The sequence below is a fragment of the Salvelinus fontinalis genome, chromosome 26, assembly GCF_029448725.1.
Source record: "Salvelinus fontinalis isolate EN_2023a chromosome 26, ASM2944872v1, whole genome shotgun sequence".
In the NCBI taxonomy this organism is placed as follows: domain Eukaryota; kingdom Metazoa; phylum Chordata; class Actinopteri; order Salmoniformes; family Salmonidae; genus Salvelinus; species Salvelinus fontinalis.
In genome coordinates this window covers 16,266,292-16,278,726 of record NC_074690.1, presented here as the reverse complement: position 1 = coordinate 16,278,726, position 12,435 = coordinate 16,266,292, and the positions used below count along the sequence as shown (strand labels likewise).

Below are 12,435 nucleotides of genomic sequence, written 5' to 3'. Positions count from 1 at the left end.
TACGAAGGTCCAACTTAGTAAAGAACCTGGCTCCCTGCAGCATCTCGAAGGCTGACGACATAAGGGGAAGCGGATAACGATTCTTAACCGTTATGTCATTCAGCCCTCGATAATCCACGCAGGGGCGCAGAGTACCGTCCTTCTTCTTAACAAAGAAAAACCCCGCTCCGGCGGGAGAGGAAGAAGGCACCACGGTACCGGCGTCGAGAGAAACAGACAGATAATCCTCGAGAGCCTTACGTTCGGGAGCCGACAGAGAGTATAGTCTACCCCGAGGGGGAGAGGTCCCCGGAAGGAGATCAATACAACAATCATACGACCGGTGAGGAGGAAGAGAGTTGGCTCTGGACCGACTGAAGACCGTGCGTAGATCATGATATTCCTCCGGCACTCCTGTCAAATCCCCAGGTTCCTCCTGAGTAGAGGGGACACAAGAAACAGGAGGGATAGCAGACATTAAACACTTCACATGACAAGAAACGTTCCAGGATAGGATAGAATTACTAGACCAATTAATAGAAGGATTATGACATACTAGCCAGGGATGACCCAAAACAACAGGTGTAAAAGGTGAACGAAAAATCCAAAAGGAAATGGTCTCTGTGGTTACCAGATACTGTGAGGGTTAAAGGTAGTGTCTCACATCTGATACTGGGGAGAGAACTACCATCTAAGGCGAACATGGGCGTGGGCCTCCCTAACTGTCTGAGAGGAATGTCATGTTTCCGAGCCCATGCTTCGTCCATAAAACAACCCTCAGCCCCAGAGTCTATCAAGGCACTGCAGGAAGCAGCCGAACCGGTCCAGCGTAGATGGACCGACAAGGTAGTACAGGATCTTGATGGAGAGACCTGAGTAGTAGCGCTCACCAGTAGCCCTCCGCTTACTGATGAGCTCTGGCTTTTACTGGACATGACATGACAAAATGTCCAGCAGAACCGCAATAGAGACAAAGGCGGTTGGTGATTCTCCGTTCCCTCTCCTTAGTCGAGATGCGAATACCTCCCAGCTGCATGGGCTCAGTCTCTGAGCTGATGGGAGAAGATGGTTGAGATGCGGAGAGGGGAAACACCGTTAACGCGAGCTCTCTTCCACGAGCTCGGTGACGAAGATCTACCCGTCGTTCTATGCGGATGGCGAGTGCAATCAAAGAGTCCACGCTGGAAGGAACCTCCCGGGAGAGAATCTCATCCTTAACCTCAACGTGAAGTCCCTCCAGAAAACGAGCGAGCAACGCCGGCTCGTTCCAGTCACTGGATGCAGCAAGAGTGCGAAACTCTATAGAGTAATCCGTTATGGATCGATCACCTTGACATAGGGAAGCCAGGACCCTGGAAGCCTCCTTCCCAAAAACTGAACGATCAAAAACCCGAATCATCTCCTCTTTAAAACTCTGATAATCGTTAGTACACTCAGCCCTTGCCTCCCAGATAGCTGTGCCCCACTCCCGAGCCCGACCAGTAAGGAGTGATATGACGTAGGCGATCCGAGCTCTCTCTCGTGAGTATGTGTTGGGCTGGAGAGAAAACACAATATCACACTGGGTGAGAAAGGAGCGGCACTCAGTGGGTTGCCCAGAGTAACATGGTGGGTTATTAACCCTAGGTTCCGAAGACTCGGAAGACCAGGAAGTAACAGGTGGCACGAGACGAAGACTCTGAAACTGTCCTGAGAGGTTGGAAACCTGAGCGGCCAGGGTCTCAACGGCATGACGAGCAGCAGACAATTCCTGCTCGTGTCTGCCGAGCATTGCTCCCTGGATCTCGATGGCAGTGTTGCGAGAATCCGTAGTCGCTGGGTCCATTGTGGTCGGATCTTTCTGTTATGCTGGTGAATGAGGACCCAAAAGCGACTTAACAAAAACAGAGTCTTTATTCCAGTCTTAAACAAAACGGTACTCCAGGATATATCTTAGATGACACCTGCTCACACGCAGCATCTGATGAAGGCAAAAACACGACAGGGCGGAACCAGGACACAGAACAGCAAACATCAAACAAAGATCCGACAAGGACAGAAGCGGAAAACAGAGGGAGAAATAGGAACTCTAATCAGAGGGCAAAATAGGGGACAGGTGTGAAAGATTAAATGAGGTAGTTAGGAGAAATGAGGAACAGCTGGGAGCAGGAACGGAACGATAGAGAGAGAGCGAGAAAGGAAGAGAGGGAGGGGAAGAGAGAGGGATAGAAAGAGGGAAAGAACCTACTAAGACCAGCAGAGGGAGACAAATGGAAGGGAAGCACAGGGACAAGACATGATAATCAAATGACAAAACATGACACACTGGAGCTGACATTAACATAAAACACAACACTGGAGCTGACATGAACATAAAACACAACACTGGAGCTGACATGAACATAAAACACTGGAAACAACACTGGAGCTGACATTAACATAAAAACAACACTGGAGCTGACATTAACATAAACCACAACACTGGAGCTGACATTAACATAAAAACAACACTGGAGCTGACATTAACATAAACCACAACACTGGAGCTGACATGAACATAAAAACAACACTGGAGCTGACATGAACATAAAACACAACACTGGAGCTGACATTAACATAAACCACAACACTGGAGCTGACATTAACATAAAACACAACACTGGAGCTGACATGAACATAAAACACAACACTGGAGCTGACATTAACATAAAACACAACACTGGAGCTGACATGAACATAAAACACAACACTGGAGCTGACATTAACATAAACCACAACACTGGAGCTGACATTAACATAAAACACAACACTGGAGCTGACATGAACATAAAACACAACACTGGAGCTGACATTAACATAAACCACAACACTGGAGCTGACATGAACATAAAACACAACACTGGAGCCGACATTAACATAAACCACTGGAAACACACTGGTGTGGTGTAAGTCTTAGGTGGAATTGCAGCATGATACCACTGATGATGTGAGGAGGGAGAAATCTTATTCTTTGTACCTGGATCTGAGTGTAAAAAGGGGTAAAGTACACACATCTGCCTGATAAGAAAGGGATGTTCCTCTGAGTCAAAACCTTGACTTGAATTCTGACTCATTTCCTGAACCAGTCATTCCAATGAAGTCCCACTGCCTGACCACAGCAGACTTGAGCCTCTCCTGTCAAGCTAACTCTAAACTAACATCTCAACTAGCAAGGCGAGCTCCATGAAGACATTTATTTTCATATGTGGAACCAGAGAATGCAGTTTGTTTTGCTGGAAGTGGTTCTCTTCCTCCAATCCGCACCCCCTTGGCCCGACCCCTGAGGCCCCAAGCCTGGGTAGCGAGGACTGGCAGCTGGGATCCTGGCTCCACAGGCCCCTCCACCACCACATGCTTCAACCCCTGGTGATGGGCTGGCTGCTGGGTTTGGGAAGTTGAGTAGCCCATCCCCAGCCCATTGACGTCAGTCACCCACACACCACAAGACCTCTGTCGGGAGTTTCAAAACAAAGTTCGTTGCCAAGGCAACATGGAAAAAGCTGGCCTGTGTGACCGTGTGTACGGTAAACAGTTGAGTTTCTCTGAATCGGCAGGAAAAGGGAAAAGGGTTTGAATTTCCTCCAGCGTCTCAAGATACAGCTAATACATCCTGCTGAGATGGGGACAACACAGACTAGACTGAACAGACATGTCAGATTTAAAGGCCTACTACAGTCATTTTAATAGTGTGTATTGGTATTTTATTTATTTATTTATTTAACCTTTATTTAACTAGGCAAGTGTAAAGGCAGCCTTCCCTCTCTTCACGAGAAGAGAGGGTGTAGCATTGATCGGACCAACACGCAACGTAGCCAGTGCTCAACATGTTTAATAAAACTAATAAACAGTGAACACTAAACACTTAACAAATAACAAAATAACAAAATGTGGCAAACCGAAACAGCCCTATCTGGTGCAGACAAAACACAGAGACAGGAAACAACCACCCACAATCCCCAACATAAAACAAGCCACCTATATATGATTCCCAATCAGAGACAACACAAAACATCTGCCTCTGATTGAGAACCATATTAGGCCAAACATAGAAACGGACAAACAAGACACACAACATAGAATGCCCACCCAGCTCACGTCCTGACCAACACTAAAACAAGCAAAACACACAAGAACTATGGTCAGAACGTGACAGCAAGTCAGTTAACAACACATTTTTATTTCCAATGACGGCCTACCAAAAGGCAAAAGGCCCCTGTGGGGACGGGATTACATTTTGTATTTTATTTAATAGAAATATAGGACAAAACACACACATCACGACAAGAGAGACAACACAACACTACATAAAGAGAGACCTAGATGACAACATAGCATGGCGGCAACACATGACAACACAGCATGGTAGAAACACAAATTGACAACAACATGGTAGCAACACAACATGACAACACAGCATGGTAGCAACACAACATGACAACAACATGGTGGCAACACAACATGACAACAGCATGGTAGCAACACAACATGACAACAGCATGGTGGCAACACAACATGACAACACAGCATGGTAGCAACACAACATGAAAACAACACAACATGACAACAACATGGTAGCAACACAACATGACAACAACACAACATGACAACAACATGGTAGCAACACAACATGACAACACAGCATGGTAGCAACACAACATGACAACAACATGGTAGCAACACAACATGACAACACAGCATGGTAGCAACACAACATAACAACACAGCATGGTAGCAACACAACATGACAACAACATGGTAGCAACACAACATGACAACACAGCATGGTAGCAACACAACATGACAACAACATGGTAGCAACACAACATGACAACACAGCATGGTAGCAACACAACATGACAACAACATGGTAGCAACACAACATGACAACACAGCATGGTAGCAACACAACATGACAACAACATGGTAGCAACACAACATGACAACACAGCATGGTAGCAACACAACATGACAACAACATGGTAGCAACACAACATGACAACACAGCATGGTAGCAACACAACATGACAACACAGCATGGTAGCAACACAACATGACAAAACAGCATTATAGCAACACAACATAACAACAACATGGTAGCAACACAACATGACAACACAGCATGGTAGCAACACAACATGACAACAGCATGGTGGCAACACAACATGACAACAGCATGGTGGCAACACAACATGACAACACAGCATGGTAGCAACACAACATGACAACAACACAACATGACAACAACATGGTAGCAACACAACATGACAAAACAGCATGGTAGCAACACAACATAACAACACAGCATGGTAGCAACACAACATGACAACAACATGGTAGCAACACAACATGACAACACAGCATGGTAGCAACACAACATGACAACACAGCATGGTAGCAACACAACATGACAACAACACATCATGACAACAACATGGTAGCAACACAACATGACAACACAGCATGGCAGCAACACAACATGACAACACAGCATGGTAGCAACACAACATGACAAAACAGCATTATAGCAACACAACATGACAACAACATGGTAGCAACACAACATGACAACACAGCATGGTAGCAACACAACATGACAAAACAGCATTATAGCAACACAACATGACAACAACATGGTAGCAACACAACATGGCAACACAGCATGGTAGCAACACAACATGACAACAGCATGGTGGCAACACAACATGACAACACAGCATGGTAGCAACACAACATGACAACAACACAACATGACAACAACATGGTAGCAACACAACATGACAACACAGCATGGTAGCAACACAACATGACAACACAGCATGGTAGCAACACAACATGACAACAACATGGTTGCAACACAACATGACAGCACAGCATGGTAGCAACACAACATGACAAAACAGCATTATAGCAACACAACATGACAACAGCATGGTAGCAACACAACATGACAACACAGCATGGTAGAAACACAACATGACAACAACATAACATGACAACAACATGGTAGCAGCACAACATGACAACACAGCATGGTAGCAACACAACATGACAACACAGCATGGTAGCAACACAACATGACAACAACATGGTAGCAACACAACATGACAAAACAGCATTATAGCAACACAACATGACAACAACATGGTAGCAACACAACATGATAACACAGCATGGTAGAAACACCACATGACAACAACATGGTAACACATCATGGTAGCAACACAATATGACAACACAGCATGGTAGAAACACCACATGACAACACAGCATGGTAGCAACACAACATGACAACACAGCATGGTAGCAACACAACATGACAACAGCATGGTGGCAACACAACATGACAACACAGCATGGTAGAAACACAACATGACAACAACATAACATGACAACAACATGGTAGCAACACAACATGACAACACAGCATGGTAGCAACACAACATGATAACACAGCATGGTAGAAACACCACATGACAACAACATGGTAGCAACACAACATGACAACACATCATGGTAGAAACACCACATGACAACAACATGGTAACACATCATGGTAGCAACACAACATGACAACAACATGGTAGCAACACAATATGACAACACAGCATGGTAGAAACACCACATGACAACACAGCATGGTAGAAACCCCACATGACAACAACATGGTAGCAACACAACATGACAACACATCATGGTAGCAACACAACATGACAACAAAATGGTAGCATCACAACATGACAACATGGCAGCAGCACAACATGGTAGCAGCACAAAACAGGGTACAATCATTGTTGGGCACAGACAACAGCACAAAGGACAAGAAGGTAGAAAGATAACAAGATAACAAAATATCACAATTGTAGCAGGAATAGATGAGTTAGTACCATGACTACAGTACATATGAATAGATGAGTTGGTACCATGACTACAGTACATATGAATAGATGAGTTGGTACCATGACTACAGTACATATGAATAGATGAGTTGCTACCATGACTACAGTACATATGAATAGATGAGTTGCTACCATGACTACAGTACATATGAATAGATGAGTTGGTACCATGACTACAGTACATATGAATCGATGAGTTGGTACCATGACTACAGTACATATGAATAGATGAGTTGCTACCATGACTACAGTACATATGAATAGATGAGTTGCTACCATGACTACAGTACATATGAATAGATGAGTTGCTACCATGACTACAGTACATATGAATAGATGAGTTGGTACCATGACTACAGTACATATGAATAGATGAGTTGGTACCATGACTACAGTACATATGAATAGATGAGTTGGTACCATGACTACAGTACATATGAATAGATGAGTTGGTACCATGACTACAGTACATATGAATAGATGAGTTGCTACCATGACTACAGTACATATGAATAGATGAGTTGCTACCATGACTACAGTACATATGAATAGATGAGTTGGTACCATGACTACAGTACATATGAATAGATGAGTTGCTACCATGACTACAGTACATATGAATAGATGAGTTGGTACCATGACTACAGTACATATGAATAGATGAGTTGGTACCATGACTACAGTACATATGAATAGATGAGTTGCTACCATGACTACAGTACATATGAATAGATGAGTTGGTACCATGACTACAGTACATATGAATAGATGAGTTGCTACCATGACTACAGTACATATGAATCGATGAGTTGGTACCATGACTACAGTACATATGAATAGATGAGTTAGTACCATGACTACAGTACATATGAATAGATGAGTTGGTACCATGACTACAGTACATATGAATAGATGAGTTGCTACCATGACTACAGTACATATGAATAGATGAGTTGCTACCATGACTACAGTACATATGAATAGATGAGTCGGTACCATGACTACAGTACATATGAATAGATGAGTCGGTACCATGACTACAGTACATATGAATAGATGAGTTGGTACCATGACTACAGTACATATGAATAGATGAGTTGGTACCATGACTACAGTACATATGAATAGATGAGTTGGTACCATGACTACAGTACATATGAATAGATGAGTTGGTACCATGACTACAGTACATATGAATAGATGAGTTGGTACCATGACTACAGTACATATGAATAGTTATTGTAGAAGAGAGAGTGACAGGCATTCAATTAATCAAATGAAATGATATAACTATTTCTAACTAATTAATCAAATGAAATACTGAATAACTATTTCTTAGTATTATTATGAAAGTAGAAGAAAAAGCAGAAGAGACTCACTATAAAAAGAGAAATAAATCTTAATGTGACTTCCCTGGATAAATAAAAAGGCAATGAGTTACAGGAACAGTAGAGGAAGTTGTCCCACTACAGTATCTATCATAGTGACAGCATCAACATGACAATGAATAATGATGGTTTCTCTGGAAAGACACCCTACCCTGTAGGGAACGGCTCAGCCCTTACGTTAACAACCATCTATACCTCACTGGGTTGTGATACTGTGTCTGGTGGCAATGTGAGAGAGGTTAGCGCCCACAGGGCCTAACGCATGGCATTCACTGTTCCTGTTAACATTCTTTCCTGCATCCAGCAGCAGTCTGTTACAGCAAAGTCAAACAACATCCCAGTGGAGAGAAGCCTTGTCCCAACACTTTTAAAATAAATCATCCCTTCTTTGCTAGCTTCCTTGAGGTAATCGTGCTACTGGCGAGGTGTAATGCAACCACCAATACTCTGCACCTGCCTTTGCCATTTCAGATACTGCCCAAGGTCATGCAACAACTGGTGGAGCTCGTCGATGCCCTCCTGCAGCCATTGTGATGCACTCATCACTTCTGGTCTAGACAGGATGAGGACAGGGGACACCCCACCGCTGCATAGTAGGTGAAAGGAAGGTTTCTATTGGTCTATGTTGTTTTTACCCATCAAGTCATGTCAGATCTGTGATTACATCAACGATGGGAGGAAGGAAGGATACATTGTGACGGTATTGGAGGGCAGCCAGTGGCTTTTGAGTAGACTAATGCAGCCTTTTTCAAACCTCTCCTTGGGAACCCCCCAGACGTTCTATGTATTTATCACCTAGCACACCGGATTCAGCTCGTCACTCAATCATCAAGCCCTCGAATAGGTGACTCAGGTGTGCTAGTTCAGGACCACAACACGCTGAAACGTCTGGGAGATTAGTTGACGAGGAGAGGTTTGAAAAAGGCTGGACTAGATGCTATTACCACAGTCTACTTCATTTATATGTACCGTATGCTGTTCCGTGACTGACATCCTTTATGACACAACAATTACAGAAAAGTAAGACACAAAACAAAACAAATTCATGCTCATTTTAATCATTTCATACAAAATATTTGTTGATCACAATATACAATACCTTACCATACATTGTGTGAGACTTTTGAGAAATACATGGGAAATATAAGTACATCTTAAAAAATGTAATATTTCAATAAACATAAAGCTGTACAATGACCCGTCACCGTACATAATATAGGAACAATGCAGCCTTCATATGGCTACAGATAACAACAGGAAAACAATAGAAACCAAGGAATTACGTTTCTGCCAAGCACCTCCCAAGAGATGTTGTGCGTTTGACTACTGTACACTACTGTAGACTACTATAGACTACTGCACACTACTATAGACTACTGTAGACTACTGTACACTACTATAGACTACTGTAGACTTTTGTACACTACTGTAGACTACTGTAGATTTGGGGATTTCCAGATCCTAACCAACCATTTGAATTTCAAATCCTGGAATTATTTAGTTTGAGAGTATTTCCCCAAAACAATTCATTGAGAAATTCAAGTTGGCAATTGACATTTCTTGGCAATCAGTTTAACAATTCACAATGTCAGCATTGTTTGTCAGCATTGTTTGTCAGCATTGTGAATTGTGAATCTGAAAGGCTGTTTAAATCTTGAGGATTATACAGTTGAACAAATGTTTGACTTGTTTTGACAGGTAATAGTAGTGCATATAAATTATACCAAATGTACATTTTATAAATATTATTCTATTTACAGATGAAAGATCATAAATAAACTGTTTCAGATAGTTCAAGGTTTGACACAGGACTAGGTGCAAAGAAGAGGAGATTGAGTGGCTAAGTTTTCCTCATTCACACACACACACACACACACACACACACACACACACACACACACACACACACACACACACACACACACACACACACACACACACACACACACACTGTACACACACACACACACACACACACTGTACACACACTCTCTGTACACACACGCGCGTGCCCACCGCAGAGTCAATGTGGGACATGTTGTCACATAGTGATGTTCTGCTGATCTCCCCACAGCTGAGAGCTGCAGTATACATGACCATTTAGATGTATTGTTGACAGACTAGCGACTAGGCGCTGAGCTATCCAGCTGGTCAAAGTGCTTGACAGAAATGATGGAGAAAACTACAGGGGACATTTTAGATGACATTAAATTATCATTGAATCAACCTTTAAAAAGATGCCATTTGTTTTTGGTTTAGTTTTTGTTCTGCCATTTCTGCCTAAACGTGTGAGGTGTCAGCTCAAGGAGGATCTGGCAACCAAAATAATAACATTAGCTGACATCAGACATTGTTGAATGGAGGTTTGTTTTTTGACTTTGGTATGGAGCTTCAGAATATCACATGTCATGAGATGTCTCTCTCTCTCTGTCTGGAAAGAAACCATTCAAAGGTTTATTTTGATTGGCCTCAATTATTTAATTATATGCATTCATTATATTAAGAGATCAAATTTACACCTCTTCCATTCTTGGAAGGGTGATATGGAAAATTACAAATATTTAAAAAAAAATATATATATATGGAGAAATTTTATTGAAATTTTAATCAGGTATGGCAATATACCTCTCTTAGGGCAGAGTTTCATTCTGCTGTTAATGTGCATTAATCAGGACATCTTTGGAGTGTATTGGTTTTGACAGATTACATGGGAAAAGATCGAGATCATTGCTTTACGGTTAAGCAAATATGTCAAATCAAAAGTAACAGGTTTGTAACTGCCTTTTGCTGTGAATATGAATACGGAACTTGTAGGTTCTGTGGCATTTGTTGATATTGATTTGAAATGTGTGAGGTACCATATAACAATACATGTATAGAGTCATGAATTGGGTGTTAACGAAGAACCTCTCGTTAGTAGATTTATTGACTCTTTAGTTTAAACACTCCCTTCCTACCCTTAGACATCAGGAAGACTGCATGTTCAAACCTGTTCAATAAATTATAAAATCACGTCCAAAATACCCTGTCGTAAAAAAAAGGCACACAAAAGTCTTTAAACACTTTAAACACTTGTCAAAAATGGTAGATGTTGTTTGGGTAGATGTTGTTTGTTATAAACACCTGTGGATCACTAGTTTGAACATCGGATCTACTCGGCAGCATCCCATCCTGTTACAAAACAAAACATGTACTCGAAAATAGTCACGAAGAACAAAGATCGCTCTGAAGTGCAAGTATTTCATCTTGTCCCAATTGAACGCAACAGAGTCTCTTCGCCAAGCTTAGTTTCATCTTCAGTATTTGTCAGAACAAAGATTGTATTATCTGGCTACCAAAAACCAAGATACGGTACTTTTGTCACACACTAGCATTTTCAACAGGACTCCTTCAAGGCATCACTCTTCAACTCTTCATACTCTTCTTCCTGAGTGCTCCCAAATCAAGTGTTGTGGTTCCCTACCTTCTTCTGCATGGGCCCAAAGCCAGTCAGGCCCTAGTGCATAAGCAGAGCAACGCCAAAGAGCCAGATTGCAGGATTATTCCACTTCAGTAAAACAAGATGTGGAACACAACCTAAAACCGGTGCTTCCATTTATGAAGATAACAGGTCACGGCTCATTATGTGGGGGAAGCCCCACGTGTGTTCATCTACACTCCGCCCTGGTCAACTGGCGACCACCCCTCTTCCGTCCCTCTCTCGCCCTCCTCCACTCCCATCTCTCCATCCTGTTCGTCATCTAGCGTCAGCTCAAACTGGAACCTGTGTCCTCCCTCTCTGTCCCCCTCTCCGTCACCGGTGCAGAAGGGGGGAGAAGGCCTCTGAGGGATCATGCTCTGGTACCAGTTCCTGTTGTCCTCCAGGGTGTCCAGGATGTCCTGGGCGTCCGGGTGCACCAGGTCGGCCCACGTCTCCCACAGCGGGTGGACGATGTAGTCTATGAAACCCACCTGCAGAGAGGGAGAAGAGAGAGAGAAGAGAGAGGAGATTTAAAGATACAATAGTGTACATACTGTAATAACCACACTAGAGGGGGTTGTGTGTGTGTGTGTGTGTATGTGTGTGTGTGTATGTGTGTGTGTGTGTGTGTGTGTGTGTGTGTGTGTGTGTGTGTGTGTGTGTGTGTGTGTGTGTGTGTATGCAAGCAGTATGT

At 42.8% G+C, this 12,435-nt stretch overlaps 1 protein-coding gene across 2 annotated transcripts in view; it reads right to left on the bottom strand.

Moving 5' to 3' along the window:
* Positions 1 to 9,319: 9,319 nt before the first annotated feature.
* LOC129823734 (cAMP-specific 3',5'-cyclic phosphodiesterase 4B-like) overlaps positions 9,320 to 12,435 on the bottom strand; it is a 90,143-nt gene continuing 87,027 nt past the window's right edge. For both annotated transcript variants that reach the window (XM_055882685.1, XM_055882686.1), the window contains one exon: positions 9,320 to 12,232. In XM_055882685.1, the coding sequence (XP_055738660.1) occupies positions 11,933 to 12,232 (300 nt within the window). In that variant the 3' untranslated portion in view covers positions 9,320 to 11,932. The remainder of the gene's footprint in view (positions 12,233 to 12,435) is intronic.